This window comes from Neomonachus schauinslandi, chromosome 5 (assembly GCF_002201575.2).
Source record: "Neomonachus schauinslandi chromosome 5, ASM220157v2, whole genome shotgun sequence".
Lineage (NCBI taxonomy): Eukaryota > Metazoa > Chordata > Mammalia > Carnivora > Phocidae > Neomonachus > Neomonachus schauinslandi.
This window is the reverse complement of record NC_058407.1, coordinates 91,808,970-91,830,963: the sequence shown is the minus strand read 5'-3', so window position 1 is coordinate 91,830,963 and position 21,994 is coordinate 91,808,970. Positions and strand designations below refer to the sequence as shown.

Here is a 21,994-nt window from a genome sequence, read left to right as displayed (position 1 = left end):
TCCAGACTGGTTGACTGATATTAGAACCTAGCTACCCTCTGCCTACACTAGGTACATGTATGCATATTTTATTCATGTGGGTATATAGCAGTCAGGCTTTCATATCTTCCAGTCTACCAAAACTACATCTTATCAAGATCACCAGTGACTTCCGTGGCAGAATCCAATGGTAGGTCTTCAGTCTTCATATTTCTTATCAGCAGCACTTAAACCATTTGATTTTTCACATGGTTTAATAATAATAATAATAATAATAATAATAATAAACACATTATTTAACTTGGTCTCTGGATCACCTCTCTCTAGGCTCTCTTCCAATCCAATCAGTGGCTCCTTTGCCTAGATCCTTCCTATCTTCTTGATTTCTAAAAGTTGTAATACAATAAGGCTTACTGCTCAGGCGTCTTTTCTTCTCTGTCTAAACTTACTACCTTGGTGGCCTTATCTGGTCCCATGGCTTTCTAGTCCCAACTCCTAAATGCTGAAAATTTCCAAATTTGTATCTCCAGCACAAACCTCTCTCCCCTGAATGCCAGACTCATATATACATCTGCTTTTACTCAACATCTCCATTTGGATGTCTATGGATCTCTCAAGCAAAACACAGTCAAAGCAAAATTTGCCCATCTCTCAGCCAAGCTTATTTCAGCAATCCCCTTTCAGCTTTTCTTCAGCTGCTTAGGCCAAAAATTTTGGAGTCATTATGGACTCCTCTCTCTAATACACACATTTCCAACCCTTCAGCATATCCATTGGCTATGTCTTTAAAAACACCTCTATCAATTCTATCCTTTTTCTGCTTACACTGCTACCATCCTGGTCTGAGCCAACATGACCTCTTTTTGGATTATTGCAGTGGTCTACTAACTGGTCTTCCTGCTTCTCTCTTGCTCCTTTGAAGTACTTCCCACTCAGCAAAGTGATCAAAGTTAGCTAAAGTCCCATCAAAACTCTCTGCTCAAAGACAGCTTATCTTGATTGGAATAAAATCCAAAACCTTTAGCATGGCTTATAAAGTATACATCATCTGGGCCCCTACCTACTGTCTGATTTCATTTCCTACCTCCAAGCCCCTACTTTATTTCTGGCTTACCAGTTCCCTTACTGTTCTTCAGCCATTCCAGGCACATTCCTACCTCAGGGCCCTGGATTTGCTATTTCCTCTGCCTGGAACATAGAAAATTACATAGTCAATGCCCTCATTTCGTTGAGGTTTCTATTCAAATGTCACTTTATCAACGAATCCTTTCCTGTTAATATAGCATCTGCTGTCATTACTCTCTGTACCCTGAAGTAGTTTATTTTTCTTTCTAGCACTTGTAACAACATGACACACTATGCTTATTTGTTTGTGTATTGTCTGCCTTCCACACTTGAGTGTAAGCTCCATTCCATGAAAGCAGGACTTTGGCTATCTTTGTTTTCTACTGTGTCCCCAGAAAAGCTGGCGTCTGGTAAGGGCTCATTAAAAATTTAATGAATGAAGGAATGAACAAATATTCATGTGAACAGTTATTCAGAGAGTGGTCAGGAGTAGAAAATGAGCACTTTCTCTCCTCTCTCTCTCTCTCTCTCTCTCTTTTTTAGGTGCAAGTTTGCATAAACTGAAGACTGAGATCATAATCGAGGGAAGTTTTCTCCTTCATGTTTTCTCAGTTTAAAGAATAGAATGTAGTTGAAAACAGTGAATTGGTAGTGAACATGTTTATTGTCCCAAATTCCACATTCTAGTCACAGAAGTTGTCCACTTATGTTTCAATCTTGGAAACGGAATAAATCAGGTAAATAAATCACATAAATCAGGTATGCAGTCACAAATCCAGGTTTTTCTATTTATTTCCCATACTTAGGAAACCAGCAATACTAGTAAATCTGCATTTGCTTACTATATTTTGTTTGAAAATGCTGATTTATCTCTAAGTAGAGATGCTTGAGGTATTTTTTCTTTAAACCATGACCCCACTTATCAATTTGAAACCCTTCTTGAATCCAGTTTCTTTCAAAGGTGCTACTTTTCTTTCCAGGAATTTAACTCTCATTTCCCCCAGAAACTTCTTCTTTTTTTTTTTTTTAAGATTTATTTATTTATTTGAGAGAGTGAGTGCGCTCGTGTGGTGGGGGAGGGGCAGAAGGAGAGAATTTCAAGCAGACTCCCCCCTGAGCCACTGAACATCAGACACCAGCCTGGGGCTGGATCCCAAGACCCACAAGATCATGACCTGAGCTGAAACCAAGAGTTGGAGGCTTAACTGACTGAGCCACCCAGGCATGCATGCGCCCCCCCCACCCCCTGAAACTTCTTTTTATGAATAGTGCATTGTAGGTAAGTTTAGGCAATGATGCCTCAGTCATAAAATTTACAAACCCACCACATCATTGCATCTTCTGTAAGTGTCGTCACCATGGACTCTGGACTGCTTCACAAGAGCAGGCACCCTAGTCTTCGTGCCTTTTCTGCTCTCTTCCGTGGCTCTGGAACACTCAGCCTTCTGTCTCAGGGCTTCATCTGTGAGAGAGCATAATAGCATTCATCTCATAACTGTGGTCTCATGACGGCCAAATGTGATGACACCAGAAAAGCTGCTTTCAAATATGTAAACTATTGTGTTCATCAGAACATCTTGGGTTCAACTAACAGAAACCCATTAACAAACTAGCTTGGGGAAAAAAGGGGGGGGAAACTTGTTTTATAAACATAGGACTGCCCCACAAAACATAAGTCCAGGGAGTGGGATCTCATGAGCTGCAGGATCCAGAAACTGGGGAGTCTTTGGTTGCTAAGGGTTATCTTTCTTTCTAAAACCCATGGTCTCTCTTCTCTGCCCCTCTTTGCATGTCCATTTCTTTCTTCTGACACTCTACAGGTGATCTTTATCTGCAAATCCATCATATATGAGTCAAAGATACCTTTCTTAAAACAGCTCTTTCAATTCCAAATCTGCATTACCTTATTAATCTCTAACTTACAATTTATTAACTGAAGTTTCTGAGACCTGGTTCCAAATTTTCAGGAGAGAGATTTTGGTTGGCCATGTTTCGGTCAGATAGGACGCCTCCTCTTCCCTCATCGGGTCAAATTCAGGAACAGAATGGGAACCGTGTCATGTAATCTGCTGTCCCTCAGCAGAAGAGTTTAAGGGAACAGACTCTCTGAGAAAAGAGCATGGGACAGTGAAGAAACAATGAATGTTGCATACCTCCAGTGTGATACAAACATAAAGGGATTGAGAACACCTTGTACATCCTTATTCCCATACCTTTGTAACTTTTAATCTGCTAAGTATCTGATGTGGCCATAAGATTAGTGACACATTTGTAAATATGAACAGGTCTCACAAAGCCCCACCAACGATGACATCCCTTCACATTACGGTTCAGATTCATGTTTCTAATACTATCTCTGTTAACAAACATGGCCTCTCTTTCTTTTCTTGAGGATCCAGTTTCAATGCATATACCGACTGTATCAAATTCTTAATCTTCCCTGTTCCTTATCTCCCCAACTTCCCCCTCTATATTAATTAGAATTGACTGCAAGATGCTATAGCAAATAGACCCCGAATGTAATGGTTGAACGAAATAGAAATTTGTTTTTTCTTTCTTTCTTTTTTTTTTTTAAAGATTTATTTATTTATTTGAGAGAGCGAGAATGAGAGAGAGAGAGTACATGAGAGGGGGGAGGGTTAGAGGGAGAAGCAGGCTTCTCGCTGAGCAGGGAGCCCGATGCGGGACTCGATCCAGGGACTCCAGGATCATGACCTGAGCCGAAGGCAGTCGCTTAACCAGCTGAGCCACCCAGGCGCCCCTGTTTTTTCTTTCAAATCAGGTCAGGGACCCAGGTTGATGTGGCTCTATCACCTTCAACATGTGGCTTCCAGGGGCATCTGGCTGGCTCCATCGCTAGAGCATGTGACTCTTGATCTTGGAGGTCGTGAGTTCAAGCCCCACGTTGGGTGTAGAGCTTACTTAAAACAAAAGCAAAATGAAAAACATGTGGCTTCCAAAGTTGCAGTAGTATTCACCCTTATAGTCCATGGGAAGGGGGAAAGAGAGAGGCAGAAGTAGGTGGTTGATGTGACAGGTTTTATGTGCTGGACCTGAAAGATACATACCACTTTTCCTTACATTCTGTTGGAAAATACTTAATCACAAGTCCACATCTATCTGCACAGGGGCTGGGAAATTTAGTGTGGCTGGGCAGCTGTAAGCCCTGTTATAATTCTGAAACAAAGGGAGAAAGCAAGAATGGATTTGGGGGGACAACTAGCAATTTCTTTTACAACCTCCCTCTGTGTTACCGCTCTTCGTTAATGCATGACTCTCTGAAACACCCAAGCGTGAGTCCTTCAACTCATCCTCCATTTCTCCATCTTTCCCCAATCCCCTTTGCTCTTCTAACTACCTAAGCAATCCTACGTTTGCTCTGTGCTTTTCATTCCCTCCTCCACAGCACTGCTTCATGCTGTTGTATCCCTTGCTTGAACCACTGCAATCAGCCTCCAAAATTACCAGAATTACCTCCCTGAGTCAGCCTTTTCAGGCTCATACCCATCTTTTACTCTGTTGTCAGATGCCACTTCCTACTACAAAGATCTTGTTGTCCAAGGCAAGATCTGCAGCTATGCCTTTGCAGTTCAGGTGATCATACCAGATTGCCTCCAACCCTCTGTTGCAGATCTTCTCATCCTGGTCTTGTGACCCATGCTTCTACCCTCTTGCCTCACGTCTATACTTCGCCCAACAACCAGCTCCTTTGGATTAACACCGTAATGGGGCTGTCTACCTAGCTTTCCACTTAGCTCTGTCCCTGGACACTATCTCTCAGGGCCCAGGCTTGCCCTTGTCCAAGAGACAAACCTGGACAATGATCACGTTATTCACTTCACCGAAAGGTCCATCAGTTCCCATTGCTTATTGGATAAAAGATTTTTTTTTAGCATGCCATCCATGGCCTGCCAACTGTCTGATCCCATCCCCCAATTACTACCCCTACCAATATATCCTTATAATCCTGACATTTTTCTCCTTCTTCAAGATCTGAAGATAGATACTCGTATATCACTTCCTTGAAGGCTTCCTCCTCTCCCTCCTTTGTGGTCCATCTTTGTGCCCTGTTCTTCCATGTACTGCTTTCTACCTCTGCAGTTTCTTGTGCACAGGGTGGCCTCCCACACACCTGATGTATAGTCCCTAAAGGCAGGGATTGTGATTTAAGTCATCCTGTTAAGCTCCATGCTGCTGAGAACAATGCTGTGGGGAATACTTTGCATATGGTAAGAGCACATCATTCCGCTGCTTAAAACCTCCTAATGTCCCAGTTTTCCCATATCACTCAGTCCATGATAAAAACTCCACATAGGCCTAGATGGTCTTATATGCTCTGAGTTCCTGCTACTACCCTTCTTGCTCCTTGCTGTTCCCGGAACACATCAGACAAGATCTCACTTCAGAGGGTTTGCATTTGCTGTTCCCTTTACTGGGACACCTTTTCCCCAGCTATCAGCATGGCTTACTTTCTCAAGTCCTCAGGGCTTCTCTCCAAGGCCACTTCCTCAGTGAGGCATTTCTCAGCCACTCTGGTCACTTTGGGACCTCACAGCCCTCTTTTTTCCTTGTCCCTGTTTATCCTTTCTCCAGAGCATGTATCACTTCCTTACATAGTATATCTTTCCCTCCTGTATTTTTGCGTTTATTTTCTGTCTCCCCTACCCCTACTAGAACGTAAGCTTCGTCCTAGTCTAGATCTGTTTGTTTACTTCTGAATCCCCAGCGCCTAGGATAATAATGCCTGATATATGGAAGGTGGTCAGTAAATATTTGTTGAAAGGAAAAAAAGGATAAGCAAATTAGTAGAAGGTGCCCAATAAATATTTGTTACATTGAATGAAAACGTCAAAAACAGTGGACTGTGAAATTTTAAAACTCCAAAAGTATGTGGGTTTAGGAGAATAGTGAAATTGAGCGAAAGCTGCCTCATTATAAACATCCTCGAGGAAGGATTAACATTGGGCACTTGCGGTGGGAGGGGCAGCTGGGCCAGGAAACTAGAACCTTCGCAGAAACAACATTTGGGGGCTGCCTAACTTCCCCCTGAGAGGACCGCATCTGGGAGGCGGGCTCGCCCTCCCTCCCCATTAGGACACTTGACACAGGTGTTTGAAGTTATTTTGGGGTCTGCCTCTCTCGGTTTGTGAAGGACACGGAAATCTGGGCTGGCTTACGTGACACTGCTCAGTTCTAAGGAGGAAACTATCCGGAGGGAAAACGGCAACAAAAACGCCGCTCAGGACTAGAGTCTGGGTCCTGGGGGAAGCAGAGCCCATTTTAGAGCCGTGCGAGTGGAACTTTCTGCCTTCTACCCAAGCTCCGCCTACACACTGTTTTTCTGAAATTTTTCGCCCCGGCTTACTCTTTTGCACAGCCGCCCGCTTTCCGCAGGAGGATGGCGCTCTGATCTCCACATTCCCTCTTCCCTTGGGGACTCCATAGTATTTTTTTCACGCTTGGTCGCTACTACAGCAGACGCCTGCCTTCTCATTATTTGCCGCACCGATCTCCGGTGCCTGGACTGTAAACAAAACACTTTAAAGATCATAGCTGCCTTTCTGCTGGCGGCCAGTCGTCTTAAGGTGGCGTGACTGTGGCTCGTTTACTTTTCAAGATTAACAAAGCAACTAAATGGTGCTCCTACATATTACTCCAAGAAAGATTCGGGGTGTGTAGGGGATGGAAATACTAATTTTCTACTTCTATTATTATTTTTTAAAGATTTTATTTATTTAATTGAGAGAGAGAGACAGCAAGAGAGGGAACACAAGCAGGGGGAGTGGGAGAGGGAGAAGCAGGCCTCCTGCAGAGCAGGGAGCCTGATGTGGGGCTCGATCCCAGGACCCTGGGATCCTGACCTGAGCCGAAGGCAGACGCTTAACAACTGAGCCACCCAAGTGCCCTGATTTTCTACTTTTACTTAAGATAGTAATTCCGTTAATAAAATCAAACTCTTGTGGTATGTTGTAATGCTCTAGAATGTCTCCATTTACATGTATGTGGTAGTTTGGGTACTTACACATGTGAATTTATGCTTATAGAGAATATAGAATTCCTGTGCAGGCTAGCAATTATGTAAAAATGTCAACAAGGACCTAATTTCAGGAATAGGGTATAAGTTATGGTATGGAGGCCTACCCTAATTTTCCTATCCTTCTCCCCCCTTCTCCAGTCCACTAAATTAAGTAGCGCATTCCATGTAGAAAAATGAAGAGGAGAGCTCTCACCTGGATCTCAGGTGAACTATTTTCTGTCAAGCAGGTAGGAAGTCCTGACTTTGAAACAAGTTTGGGGCACTGCCTCTCCCCGCTCACTGCTCTCTGGGGATCACCCTTGTCCTTTTGGAATCTGCCTTTTAGTTGAACTAGTGCATAGTGATAGGAAAGGCCAGTGACCGCTGCGTATAAATATCAGTGACCACAGGCCACATCAAGGAAACATCTGCAGGCAGCGCAGGGGATGAGCAGGAGCCATTTTGAATCACTTGTAAGAGACGAGGACCTGCAGATGGCAGCCCAGGCGAATCCAGACAAAACCTGAACCATTAGGAAGGAAAGAAAGAGAAAATGAACCAGCCTGAGAGTTCGGAGACCTGCCTCCAGGCCTGGCTCTGCTATCAACTGGATACGTGTCCCGGGACAGGAAACCTCTCCTGCTCTCAATTTCCTCAGTTGGTAAAAAGAGAGGGTTGAGCCACAGGGTTCTGAAGGGCCCTGTCAGCTCTTACATTCTGGGGTGCGGAGGTGAGGCCGGCACCACACAAAGTGGAGCGCCCAAACAATATGTGCTTAAGAAAGCAAGTTAAAAATCAAACTCATCTGTAGCATAAATGCGTAAGAAAACACTGCTGCTGTGGACGATTAGAACCGAAGGAGCTTAGTTTCCAGTTAAATGTACTGACTTTGGCCCAAACCAAGATTACACGTATGGGGGTGAGATGGGGTGGAGTGGGGACACAGTGAAAGACCCTTTGAGCTCTGTCACGGATATGACAGCCCTCCCCATACGGTTTTAAGTCCCACCATCCTGCAGGGACAGATCGTATTGGTAGGTAATTTCCAGCTGCAAAGGGGCGGGGGGGGGGGGGGTAGAGAAACGCCCAAGTAATAGTATCAGACGTGAGGATATGGTTGCGGTGGGTTTTATGAATCATTTCATAATCTGGACTTTCAGATTACTTTCACCCTTCAACGACTTGTAGCCCTCTAAAGGCATTCCCTTGCATCTAAATTTTGTTCTGGGAGGGCCGAGGGAGTGAATCTGGTGGGAGAGAAAGGTGGAGGAAGGAAGGGGCTGTTGTATTTGGCGGCGGACTCAGGTAGAGGAAACTGCTACAACCCGGGAAAGAATTGAAAAATACAAAGAGGAGACGAGTTCCCACACGCAGCCCATGTCAATGGCTTTAACTGTGCTCGGGAAGCCAGAACCTGGGTCAGGGGTGTAACCTCGCTTTTGAAACGTAAGCGTGTCTGAGACAGCTACAAAGTTTATTAGGGACTTGGGAGACCAGTGGAGTTTTTGATCTTGAAATCCTTATTTTTATTGAGGGAGAGCTTGGGTTCAGAATACATTATAAGTGCTGCGCCTACGGTCGCCTTGGCTTCTTCCCAAAGCTCCCCGCCTCCCCCAGAACAGCAGAGACTTCTAGGTTAAGAGTGAGCTAACCACTGCTCACCCCCAGCTGAGGTACCCAGGCGGGGGAGCTCCCAGCCCCCGGGCGCAGGCTACCCTGCCTCCCCGCAGTGCCAGAGGTGGGGAGCCACCGGCGAGAGCACAGTTGGGGGCAGAGCTCCCACCGTCTGCCTCCGCCCCCAGCGGCCCGCGCCCCAGGCTCGGCGAGTGCCGGGAAAACAAGATCGCCACCGAGGCGTAAAACCAGCCGCTAGCCACCTTCGAGATCATCTGATTCTGCCCCTCCGTTCCCCCGGCGAGGAGCGGGCGCACCAGGCAGCGCAGCGCCGCGCGGGGACCTGAACCCGAGGCCCCGCCGCCCCCGCCCCTCCCCGGCTTCCCGGCCGTTTGGCGAGTTTGTTTGTCTCGTTTTTAATTTCTCCAAGGCCAGCCGGAGCAGGTTTGCTGGCAGCGGCACACCTCCGGCAGTCACGCGACCAGCCAATCTCCGGGCGGCGCTGTCGGAGTCGGCGCGCTCGGGCAGGCGGGGAGGCGTCGCGGCCGCGCCGGGCCACCTTAAGGCCGCGCTCGCCAGCCTCGGCGGGGCGGCTCCCGGCGCCGCAACCAATGGATCTCCTTCTCTGTTTAAATAGACTTGCGGTGTCAATCATTTTCTTCTTCGTCAGCCTCCCTTCCACCGCCATATTGGGCAACTAAAAAAAGGGGGCTCGTCTTTTCAGGGTGTTTTTCTCCCCCTCCCCTCTCCCCATTGCCTCGCCGCTCCGCGACTCCGACGCCGGCAAGGTTTGGAGAGCCGCTCGGTTGGCGGGACCCGCGGGCTCGCTGCAGCCCGGACTTGGACTGGCTTTGCCACCCCCCTCCTCTCTCCTCTCCCCTCCCCTCCCCGCCCTCCCGCTCGCCGGTACACTTGATCGGCGGCGGCTCTCGGCTGCCTGGCCGGGGCTTCCCCTCACCCCTCCCCCAGAGCCAGCGCGCCCCTGACGCTTGGGCAGTTACTTGTCCGGGTTTGTTTCTCTTGGCTCCGAGCGCGGTCGCAGGGCTTATAAGAGGGGTTCGGGCTGGGTCGGGGCGTTTTGTTTTGTTCAGTTTTGTTTTCCGAGCGCGCGCGCGCGAGGCGGCCGTGAAGACCGGGGAGGAAGATGTCAAACGTGCGAGTGTCTAACGGGAGCCCGAGCCTAGAGCGGATGGACGCCAGACAGGCGGAGTACCCCAAGCCCTCCGCCTGCAGAAACCTCTTCGGCCCGGTCAACCACGAAGAGTTGACCCGGGACTTGGAGAAGCACAGCAGAGACATGGAAGAGGCAAGCCAGCGCAAGTGGAATTTTGATTTCCAGAATCACAAGCCCCTGGAGGGCAAATACGAGTGGCAGGAGGTGGAGAAGGGCAGCTTGCCCGAGTTCTACTACAGACCCCCGCGGCCACCCAAAGGCGCCTGCAAGGTGCCGGCGCAGGAGAGCCAGGACGTCAGCGGGAACCGCCAGGCGGTGCCTTTAATTGGGTCTCAGGCAAACTCAGAGGATACACATTTGGTAGACCAAAAGACTGATACGCCCGACAACCAGACCGGGTTAGCGGAGCCGTGCACTGGGATAAGGAAGCGACCTGCCACAGACGGTAATGACCCTTCCCCAAACAGAAAATGTCTGTCTGTCCGGGGCACCGCTTTGGCCTGCTTTGAGGGTCCTTAACCTCCGCTTTCTTTTCGGAGTATTCCGCCTTAGCTTTGGGGGAGCGAACTGTCCTAATCTTAGGTTTTAGATGCTGTCCGGCTGACCGCTTGTGTGTGGATGATTTTTAAAGTCAGGAGCCCGAGATGGTATGATCTGGTAATTTCTCCAGCCGAAAACATCGCAGTTCCTACCCGCTAGCCGGCGGTGGGTCTGTGATTACGTTGGGATGTTTATCAACGGCCTCCCTCATTGCATTGCAGTGGAGAGAGGGCTTTGGGGCGTAGAATACACTTTCTGTTATGTGAAAACAACCTCATTTTGTGCCCTTAAAGGCCACTGAGAATGAGGGATCCAGGATTGTGGGTGGAGGTGTGGGTTTTTCATCCCCTGACTTGTGCCAACTTCTGTCAGCCATTGTTTTCCTAATAAAGGTTGTGTGTGTTCTTTTTAAAATTCCCTCTTGCCCTAAGATTCCTCTCCTCAAAACAAAAGAGCCAACAGAACAGAAGAAAATGTCTCAGACGGTTCCCCGAACGCGGGTTCAGTGGAGCAGACGCCCAAGAAGCCGGGCCTCAGAAGACGTCAAACGTAAACTGCTCGGTGGGTTGATTACTGGGAGCAAGTAACTGACACCCGAATTGGGCTTTCAAACCCCGAGATACCCGATCTTAGTGGTTGCTGGCAGACTAGAGCTTGTGGGTTTTTATTTTGCTTATATTTTGTGAGGTCAAAAAGGTAGGAATAGGGAAGGCTGGGACTCCCTGGTGGGGATACTGGAATTTTTTCACAGTTTCTACGTCCTGAGGTCATTTTTCCTTGAAACACGGAATAACCAGAGCAAGTGTCCTAGCCAGGTACTTGTGACCAAGGCCCGATGAGTAGGAAGGTCCATTCCTTGTGAATCCCACCAAAACTTGTTGGGAACAATAGCTTTCTTTCCCCCAACGGAACAAGAACTGGGATATGCTTCAGTCCCACTTCATGAGAATTCATTTCCCAGAGATTCAAGTTGAGTCAGTAATAGATTTTGAGCCATACATGGGAAAATGGCAAGTAAGTCATTAAATTTAAAATTTGAGGGAAAAGTTAGGTACAGATGGCTTGTATTTGGTTAATCCAGTCATTAACAATGTGAATAGAGAGATATGTTACATTCTTTTATCATTTTCACAAACTGCCACTTTCCCTGTTTGCTTACAAATTTGGGGAACAGGAAAGGAACGCTGTGTATTTAAAAAAACAAAACAAAACAAAACAAAATGGAAAGCTATAAAATGGAAAAATACTAAGCTTCCTACAGAATTTCTGACAACACTGAAGTTGCAAAGCAGAAGTTAAATTAACTCTGCTGGAGTAAGCAATCCAGGAACACGTCAGCATGTGTATGCTAATTGTCTAATTGTGCTGTAACAGGATGATTGGGATATTTGTAGGGAAAACGGATAATAGATATAAGGGCTGGCGAAGGTAGGTCTACCCCACACAAGAGAAAGGAGATTGTTTTCCATCTACTAAAATCTGATCAATATGAAGAGCTAATTTGAATAATTCAGCCCTCAACTTTCTGTGGATTGGCTGTCCATAATGATCAAAGTGCATATGTTAATAGTTTGAAAACTTCTTACGGACGAGGACCAGGACTTCTTCCCCCCCCCCCCAAAACACTCATAGCTTCACATATAAAGAGATCTTAGTAGATGTTGATATTATTTTAAAAATCCCCGTTTACAAAAAGGTAAGAATAAAAAACATAAGAGATTAAGGTGAGATTCCAGTTTCCTGTGTTTTTAGATCATAGTTTCTTCACACACCACACATTTTTCAAAGCTTATACAAAACATCACTGTAGAACCTCTATATTACATTACAGCTGTATATGAAGTGGGAAAATTGGATGAAAAAAATTTTCTGAAGCAACCTGCAGCTTGGGACTTGTGGTTTGTGACCTGTAGCCTAGCTCATCAGATGAGCCGCAGTGAATCACACCTACTGGATTTTGACATGACCCCATTCTGACATACCAAGAGGCATTTGTTAGTAAATATTGCCAGTTCAGAGAATACTAGAAGTAGTAGTAAGAACCTACTCAAAAGCATTCATGTGTATATTTTGCGTATGACTAAGAAACGGGAAGGTTTTTAAAAAACATTAGTAGAATTTTCTTTGGAGAGCATTTATGTTATAGTTCCAGTTATTTTTCAAATTTAGAAGATTCTGATACTCTTAAGTATTACAGTTTCTTAATTTTCCTTGCTTTCTTACTGTCTTTGACCCCGATTCTCTAGACCAGGGTTTCTCAACCTCTGCACTATTGACATTTTGGGCTGAATAATTCTTTGTTGTGGGACGCTGTCCTGTGCATTAGTAGAATGTTTGGCAGCATCCCTGGCCTTTCCCGACAGATGCCAGCAGCACCCTCCTCACCCCCAATGTGACAACCAAAAATGTCTCCAAACATTGCCAAATGTCCCCTGGGGGGCAAAACTGCCCACTGGTGAGCCCCACTACTCTAAAAAATACACCACACAGAGGAGGGTAAAAATCCAGTGAAGGAAACATTGCATGGAGAGGACTATAGTCATCAACATTCAGGACACACTTTCTGTTCCATCGCTCAGGTATTTCACAATTAAGACAGTGACAAAATGATTCCTGTACTTCATTGGTAATGTTATTCTAGTGCTTTTCTCCTAAATCTTTCTTCTTTTTTTTCTTTTGCAGAATTAAGAGCATGTTTCCTTGTTTATCAGATACATCACTGCTTGATGAAGCAAGGAAGATACAAATTAAAATTTTTAAATACATATCGCTGACTCCATGGAATGGACATCCTGTATAAGCACTGAAAAGCAGCAACACAATAACACTAAAATTTTAGGCACTCTTAAATGATCTGCCTCTAAAAGCATTGGATGTAGCATTGTGCAATTAGGTTTTTCCTTATTTGCTTCATTGTACTACCTGTGTATATAGTTTTTACCTTTTATGTAGCATATAAACTTCCAGGGGGAAGGGAGGGTAGGGTGGGGCTGAGGAATTGGCATGGGGGGGGGGTATGAAGAGCTTGCTTCCATTTAGAGCAAGGAGAAAAATATTTGACTTGCATGGAGAGAAGCAGTTTTGGGGAAGGGTTTGAATTGTTTTCTTTAAAGATGTAATGTCTCTTTCAGTGAAAACTGATACTTCATTTAAAAAAATCATCTGTATTTGAACACTGGTTGCAAATAATGGCTAATTATTTTTACATGAAGCTTTTTGTCATTTGGGAGATATGATGATTCCGTTATATACTGGCAAATGGCCTTTTTTTTTTTTTTTTAACAGCAAAAAAACTATCCTCAGTCCTACCCCCTTCCACCCCCAGTTCCTCTTAAAATTGGAATTTACCAGTTAATTATTCAGCAGTTAGGTAATCATTTCAGGTAATTCTGGGCAAAAATGTGGGATGTATGGGGGGAGTTCTGAATGCTCAGAATCAACCGTCTAATTTTTTATCAGGTTTGTTGAGAAATTTCCTTAATTTTATTTGGATTTTGGGCTATGTAGACAGTCAAAAATGATTCAAATCTTTGGATATTTTTTAAAGATCTGTAACTTCACATAAAAAATAATGAAATAATTTTTAATTTAAAGTTTCTCATTCTGTTTGTTAATTTGCCCAAAGGAAATGGTGTTTTTAAAGCAAAGTGTGTAGAGAGAAAAGCACACGTGGAATTACTGAAATGGATACTACATCTTTAAACAGTATTTTTACATTGCCTGTGTATGTGTATGAAACAAAACCATTTGAAGTGTACCTGTGTACATAACTCTGTAAAGACACTGAAAAATTATACTAACTTATTTATGTTAAAAAGAGATTTTTTTTTTTTTAATCTAGACCATATACAAGCCAAAGTGGCATGTTTTGTGCATTTGTAAATGCTGTATTGGGTAGAATAGGTTTTTTCCTTTCTTCTGTTAAATAATAATGGCGATGCTTCAAAGGTTGCATACTGAGCCAAGTATAATTTTTTGTAATGTGTGAAAAAGATGCCAATTATTGTTACATATCAAGCAATCAATAAAGAAAACTTCCATAGCTATTCATTGAGTTGAACTGTAATGTACTTTATTAAGCTTGAGGTATTTGACCTGGCATTCTAGTCTTACTTACACAAATATAACATGAAGTAGCAAATAATCTTGATAATTTAGGCCCACGTCTGAGGTGATGTTTATGTGGCTCTGAATGTAGTAGACACTATTTTCCACTTAGTTCTGTTTGAGTGAGCAAAGCTTTAGACATGTGAAGTGGAAAAGCCACATTTTCATATAAATAAGATTGTCAAATCTCCATTAGTTCAAATATTTAGGTCTTATAGGATATGTGTCAGAACCAAAAATTTTTACGTAAGTGTAGGCTGGCTGATCACACATTTGCAGGATTGAAAATGAAAGTAACATGGTGACTTCTCTAAATTCTGTATTTACACATGGAAGTGTTGTGAGAAATGAGAGCAATTGTACAGACCATTTAATCTACACCTCTTGTCCAAAGTATTAAGATATACATAGGTCCTTTAGAAATTGGCATGCATTCCACACTAATTTAGATAGAAAAGGTATTCTTCAAATTAAACTGGTCATAACAAATTCCTCAATTTTGAAATTTCCTGGTTATAATCTACACAACCTAAAACTGGTTAATCTAAATACCAAATCTGAGGGTTTGGGGCCTCATATCCACGTGGCAGAGATAGATAGTTTTTATTTAAGTAAGAAAAATTTAAACAAGGCATTTTAAAGTCAAATTTACTAAAAAATGATGCCTATTATTTTACATTCTCTTAAAAATGTAGCTAAGGTGTAAAAGTAAATTATTTTTTCTAGGCATCTGCAGATGGCTAAATTGCAAAAATCTGAATTTAGGTTAAACTGTTCACCTCAAATAGTTGCATTTACGTTATTGCACCCCAAAAGGGGCTCTAAACAAGAGAGTTTCAGCTTATTTTGACCTGAAGTTGCTTAAAAAAAAAAAAAAAAAAAAGGTTGACTCTCTTCGGCTGCCGGGAAGGGAAAAAGAAGGTCCTTTGGTGGCTGGGCTACATCTTCCAAGTAGGTATTATTTTAATTAAAGGCTAAAGGTGTTTTTGTGATTCTATTCAAAACACGCACATGGGGTGTTTTTCAGGAAGACACTGAGAAAGCAAGAAAAACAATTCAAAATGGGGAGGAAGGAATGGAGAGTCAGGAAATAATAAAATAAAATTAGTTTCTCTGAGCCAAAAAGAGTACTTTAAAAAAGTGTCTCTGACAAAGGAAAAAATCCTCTTAATTGCTGCCTGTACCCCACTTTCCTTTCCTCAAGAGGCATCTTTAATGTGAATTTTGAGAGACTGCGTTTTAGGAGTGCTGGGCCAGGAAGAAGTGGATGCTCGCCGCGCCAGGCACGTTCACAGGAACGCAGCCCCCAAGTCACCGGGTCGGTCCTTTACACGTCTGTGTCAACTCTCCAAGTGCGTCCCCGAGATTCGGAGCGTCCTCTCCCCGGCCCCGGACGGCGGGGATCGCAGCGGGCGCCCCTATGACGGGCTGCGGCCGCGGGCGCCCGCCACCCGCTCCCCAGGCCGGTGCGTCTTCGTCTCCCCAAACTGTCCCGAAGCCCCGCACCCGACCGCCTCGGCAGTTGCGGGGTCCGGCTGGCTGGCGCCCCGGGCGAAAAGCCCATCAAGTCTCGCGGCTCGTCTGCCACTTGCAGCGCCCGCGCCGCCGGGGTCACTGCGCGCAGTTCCCGCGCCCGGGGCGCCCGCAGGCCGTGGAGGGAGGCTGCGCCCCGGCCCGCGCAGTGGCACGGGGCGGTTTCTCACAAACTTTCCTCCCTCATCATCTCCCCTCTGGGCTAAGAAAGAAGGGGAAGCCCCCACTCCTTTCCACAGTCATACCCCCCACACCAGCACCTTGCCAGTTCTAGAGCGGCTGGGGGATCTGAGCGAAGGGGAGAGAACCTTTCCGAGTCCATGGACCCTTCAGGGCAGCAGCCCGCTCCCACCCCCACCCTGGGCTCCAATGATCCGCAGCCCCGCGCATTTCGAAAGGCTTCTCGGCTCGCCGGCGGCCAAGGAGGACCGCAGCGGCGCGCAGGAGGGGCCGAGCGCCACAGCCGCTTGCGGGGTCGCTTCCAACCTTACGGCCGCTTTGCAAAGTGCCCCCCCCCCATCGCATCCCCCGCTGTTCAGCGCGGGGGACGGGCAGGGAAGAAATAGGAAAATGTGGGGCCAGGGGCATGACTGGGGGACGGAGGGGACCGTGGAAATCCACAGGACTGGAGCGGGGCGCGCGGCCTTTCAGGCCACGGTGCGCCCACCTCCCCGGCCGCGCCGAGCGACCTTTCCCGGCGGCCGGGGAACGCTTCCTTCGCCATTTCATCTTCATCATTGTGAGCGTAGACACTTGCTCTTCATAAGCTTTTGTGGATTGAAAAGGTGTTTTAAAAGCACGTCTCGGATCTCCAATCTGTTTTTCAGAGTGTGAACTTCTTTTTTAAAATTTGCCATCTCTTTCACCTGAGCCACACCCTACACCCGCTCCCCTCCCTCTCCGCCAACATTAAGGTAAAAATCCTGCAAAAGAACTGGGGGGGGGGGGCAGGGAAGGAGGGCCCACGGTCCTGCTAGATCCCCTCCACCCACCCGGGGCGGGGGGGAACCTCCCGGATCTCGGCTCGCGTGGGGGTGGGGTGGGGTGGGGTCAGCCTCAGTCAGACCCTGCAGAAGCGAAAGTTAGTATTTGCACGGACACCCAAGTCCCCGTGCGGCCGTCCGCGTCCCAGGCCTGCCTCGCGTGGGGACATACAGGAGGCAGTTGTCAGAAAGCACGAAATACAAAAAGAAATCGATGCGTGTTGGGCGCGAAACGTCGACGCGCCTCAAAAGAACGCGAAGAAAAGGCAGGGAGAAGGGCGCGCAGCCGGGACGCGGGGCCGGGGGATTGCATCACCGCAGCTCCCCCTCCAGAAAATGGGCTCCGAACCGCGGCGACCATCATGGCGCTCGGGTCGGGCCGCGCTTCCCGCGCGCCTTCCCCGAGCGCTCGGGCCGCGGGCACTGAGCCCCAAACGAGCGTTTTGCAAACATTTCCCCCCCGCCTCGGGCGCCTGTCCCCCCACCCCCTCCTTCCTTTTGTGTGCCAGTGTATGTATGTGAGTGCGTGCGTCCGTCTGAGTGCGTGTAGGACTCGAGAACTTGAAGATTATTTTTTTTTCCTTTTTTTCCCTCCCGTGCTGGTGGTTGTAAACTTGATTGGCATTGGCTGCGCCCACTGACCCCTGCGCCGAGTCCACTGAAGATTTAAGGTGGATCCGAAAGGCTGGGGCTTCAGGCGGAGTCTCGCGCTTTAGCTGGTTTGGGAGGAAAGGGAGGAAAGGAGAGGAAAAAAAAGAAAAAAAAAGGCCCCGAACCGTGCGCCCGGCGCGTTTTCACGAATCCCCTGCGGTACCAGCCCCCGCGCCCGCCCCGCCGGCCGCGCTCTTTCTCCGCCCACCTCCCGCTCCTTCCCCATTGGCCCGCCGGTGCAGTTTGAATTTTTTTTTTTTTTGGATGCTTGTTTTCTTGTAAAAAATACAGTACCCCACCTCGTACAACGAAACCCACTTCGGCGGCCCGAGGTGGGGTGTTTTAGTTGCGGAGTTTTGGGGAGGCGCGGGGGCGGAGCATCTGTGCCAACATTTTGCCCCGAAGTGCGGTTGACATTGTGCAGGCGGGTGGAGGAGCGTGGGGCCGCGGTAAACAAACTGAGTAGCTCCGGCGGGGGCAGAGATGTAGTATAAAACGTTAATGGATGTCCAGGGCGCGCCGTTTCGCCGGCTGCTGGCCAGAGGTGCTAGGGTGGCGCTGACAGGAGCCCGGGAGAGGATGCACCTTCCCTTGCCTTGGAAAGGTAGACTTGGGGAGGGCTGGGGCTGGGGGTGAAGGTGGCCCGGAAAAGAACACCTCCTCACAACCCAGGTGGGAGGGTGGGGGAAAGAAGAAAGAAACAGGGGAGATGTAAATATAGCTCAGGTCTATTATTTCAAGCGCTGCTCAGCTAGCATGCATCATAATTCAGCCAGTTGCTGTCATTTTTATTGGATTTTTAAAAAAAGTTTTCTCTCTTTTATTTCCAGAGTGCTTTTGAGTAAGGAAAATGTTAAAATAAAATTGAGAAAAAAAATTGAGAAAGGGAATATGACTTTTAAAGTGCCTTTGGTTTCTGGGTCTGGAAATTAATTCTTTTGATAAAGTCCTTTAAGATTTAGGATAATGTTATTTGTATCACAAGTCTAATAGAAATGATATCCCTTACTAATTGTAACTCAATTATGTTTTAATTTGCTGTGAAAATTTCAAAAGTTTATAATAATTCAAAGTGTTATTCAAATCACTCTATCTTCAGATTAGTGAAGCCGGCATATGTACATACATTTTGGGGGTCTATTACTTTTCTTGCGGTGTAGCTAACGATTTTAACCAGACGCCCAGCCCAGCCTTCAGCCCAGCCTTCAGTCTTAACAGTTCTTAACTTCCCCAGCCATTTTTTAGTTCTTAACTCCTCCGATCCTTCGTAACCCAACTAAGCCTTTACTTGCTCAACCTAACTAAGCTCCTCAGACCACCATAAACCAACCTACCTGTGCCCTTAGTAAGGAATTTGTCTGAGTTGAGAAAGCCCCCAGATGGACTGGCTAGCTTCAGGAAGCAGTGAGTTCATCATTCCTGAAGTGTGAATCAGGTACTAGTCTGGATGACCCCTTGATAGGGACATTGTAGACAAGGGACATATATCAAGTGAGTGTGAGGACTAGATACCTCCGAAGTCTGTTCTAGACTCTCGAGATACTGTATTTCCAATCTTGAACTTTATGGATATCCAGTAAATTAAGCAATTTTCCTTGGTCTTTACCATTTTCTAGAGTTGTACTGTCCAGTATGGTAGCCAGAAGCCGGATGTGGCTGTTGAGCATTGAATGTGGCTAGTCCAAACTGAGATGTGCTGTAACTGTGAAATACACACCAGGTTTTCACGAACTAGTACGAGAAAGAATGTTAAATACCTCATTAATAAGTTTTATATTGATTACATATTGAAGTGATCATATTTTTGATATATGGATTAAATAAAAAATATTAAATTTCATCTGTTTCTTTTTACTTTTTTAGTGTGGTTAAATGGACAATTTTAAGTTGCATATGTGACTCCCATGATATTTCTATTGGACATTGCTGTTCTAGACCAACACCTATGATAACTTGAAGCACTATCTTTTTTTTTTTTTTTTTAAAGATTTTATTTATTTGACAGAGAGAGACACAGGGAATACAAGCAGGGGGAGTGGGAGAGGGAGAGGGAGAAGCAGGCCTCCCGCAGAGCCGGGAGCCAATGCGGGGCTCGATCCCAGGACCCTGGGATCATGACCTAAGCTGAAGGCAGAGGCTTAACGACTGAGCCACCCAGGTGCCCCTTGAAGCACTATCTTTGAGAGTGGAATAGTAATACTGAGGAGTAGCTTCTTGCTGCCATCCGAACTTCCCAACTGAAAGTGAGGCCCAAACTCAGCCTCTGGAAACTTAAAAAAGAATTCTGCCAACACCTAACACCTACTGTTTCATCCTTTAGCACTTAGTATTGGGTTTGAGCCCAGACTATGGAAATATGGTACAGATATGTCTGATAAATCAGACTTGATAACAGCTTTCCACATTATGTAAATAGACTGAGGAGTCCAATATGTTAGGAATGACTCTGAAAAACAATTTAGACCCCAAACAAGTGTCCACAGGTAACTTTTCTCTGTAGTGGACAGGAAGGCAGGGGGGCAGAAGGAGCCGTGTTCTCACTCTGTGGATGGATCTCTAACGGAAGACTTGAACAAATAAAAATGTGTGCCATACTCTTGGATAGAAATACTCAACATGATAAAGATGGCAATGAAATTTATACTTTTATACTAAATTCTGGTAAATTCTGATTATCCTATTCCATTCCATTGTTCTATCAGTTTATGCAATCAGGACTATATTATTTTAATTACTGCAAATTTAGAATCATGTCTTAATTTCTGGTAGCACTAATCCTCCATACCCAACCAGTCCCTTTACTCTTCTTTTTTTCAGAATTTTCCTGGCTGCTTTTGCTTGGCTTTTTTTCCCATTTGGATTTAAAATGAATTTGTCTAGTTGGAAATATATTTCCTATAGGCATTAAAAAAAAATGGAGTGGGATCCTTATCTCATACTTTATACCAGTATCAACCCCTGGAGGACTAAAGTGTAAAAAAAGTGTAAAAAAATGAAATTACAGACATACCAGAAGAAACTTCAGAGGATTTTTAAAAAACATAATCTGAGAGTTGGGAAGGTCTTTCTACATATGAAACAAAGCAGCACTATTAAATATAATATTGTTAAATTCAATGACATAAAAACAAAAATGTTCTGCATGGCAAAAGCTATCAGCAAAGTCAGAGACAATGACATGGGGGTGATAGTTGTACAACAATGTGAATATACTTAATGCCACTGAGCTGTACATTTAAAAAATTTTAAAAATTAAAAAAAATTTAAAAAATTAAAGTGGTGAATTATATGTGTTAAACCCTAATAATACATACCTACATGCCTACATACTTAGATACATTCATATATATATATATATGGATATATATATGTGTGTGTGTGTGTGTGTGTGTATACACAGTACCGGAAAAATTTTAAAGTTGTCCATTTTCTGTCTAAAAGAATCTCACACATAGTGTTGTGGGTCCCATCCTTTGTGAGACACTGGTTGTATTTCAGGCTCAAATCAGACTGCTTGTGTTTGAGTCCCAGTCACCTAATTCATTGCCTGTAGGAGCTTTTGCAAGTTAGTTCAACTTTTTTTTTTTTTAAAGATTTTATTTATTTATTTATTTGAGAGCGAGCGAGAGAGAAACAGCATGAGAGAGGAGAGGGTCAGAGGGAGAAGCAGGCTCCCCGCCAAGCAGGGAGCCCGATGCGGGACTCGATCCCGGGACTCCAGGATCATGACCTGAGCCGAAGGCAGCCGCTCAACTGACTGAGCCACCCAGGCGCCCAAGTTAGTTCAACTTTTAAAGTTTCTGTTTTTTGGCTATATAATGAGGATGCATTTAGCTCCCTCATAGGGTTATTAACCTGTTCAGTGGGATATTGTATTGCAGTACTTAGCACAATACCTGTTATTTAGTAAATACTAATTGTTATATATATTTAAAACAATATAACATCCAGTTCATATTTTGGATTCTCAAGTAACCAACCACAAACAGCACTATATTAACCTTGTAAATATGTTTCTCGGTTTTAATTACTGCTATTATTACCCTTAAGAAGAACAATTTTTGGGGGCATTTAATAATCAGTATATTGCAAAAAATGGTTAAAATGGTAAATTTTATGTTATGTATATTTAACACAGTTTTTAAAAAATATTTTATTTATTTGAGAGAGAGAGAGCACAATCAGGGGGAGTGGCAGAGGGAGAGGGAGAAGCAGATTCCCCGCGGATCAGGGAGCCCCATGTGGGGCTGGATCCCAGGACCCCAGGATCATGACCTGAGCCGAAGGCAGACGCTTAACGGACTGAACCACCCGGGCACCACTATTTAACAC

At 45.3% G+C, this 21,994-nt stretch overlaps 1 protein-coding gene across 1 annotated transcript; it reads left to right on the top strand.

Annotated features, from left to right (window-relative positions):
• Nucleotides 1–9,316: 9,316 nt before the first annotated feature.
• On the top strand, nucleotides 9,317–13,361 carry CDKN1B (cyclin dependent kinase inhibitor 1B). The gene is made up of 3 exons (XM_021690509.1): nucleotides 9,317–10,293; nucleotides 10,820–10,949; nucleotides 13,071–13,361. The coding sequence occupies exons 1-2, from the start codon at nucleotides 9,819–9,821 to the stop codon at nucleotides 10,939–10,941; spliced, it is 597 nt and encodes a 198-aa protein (XP_021546184.1). The 5' UTR covers nucleotides 9,317–9,818; the 3' UTR covers nucleotides 10,942–10,949; nucleotides 13,071–13,361.
• The last annotated feature ends 8,633 nt before the right edge of the window (nucleotides 13,362–21,994 follow it).

What these genes read in the sequence shown, in the direction of transcription:
- CDKN1B (XM_021690509.1), top strand. Translation starts at nt 9,819, where the DNA reads ATGTCAAACGTGCGAGTGTCTAACGGGAGCCCGAGCCTAGAGCGGATG. An exon ending in GAAGCGACCTGCCACAGACG is followed by an intron (nt 10,294 to 10,819) that starts GTAATGACCCTT and finishes TCTTGCCCTAAG; the next exon opens with ATTCCTCTCCTCAAAACAAA.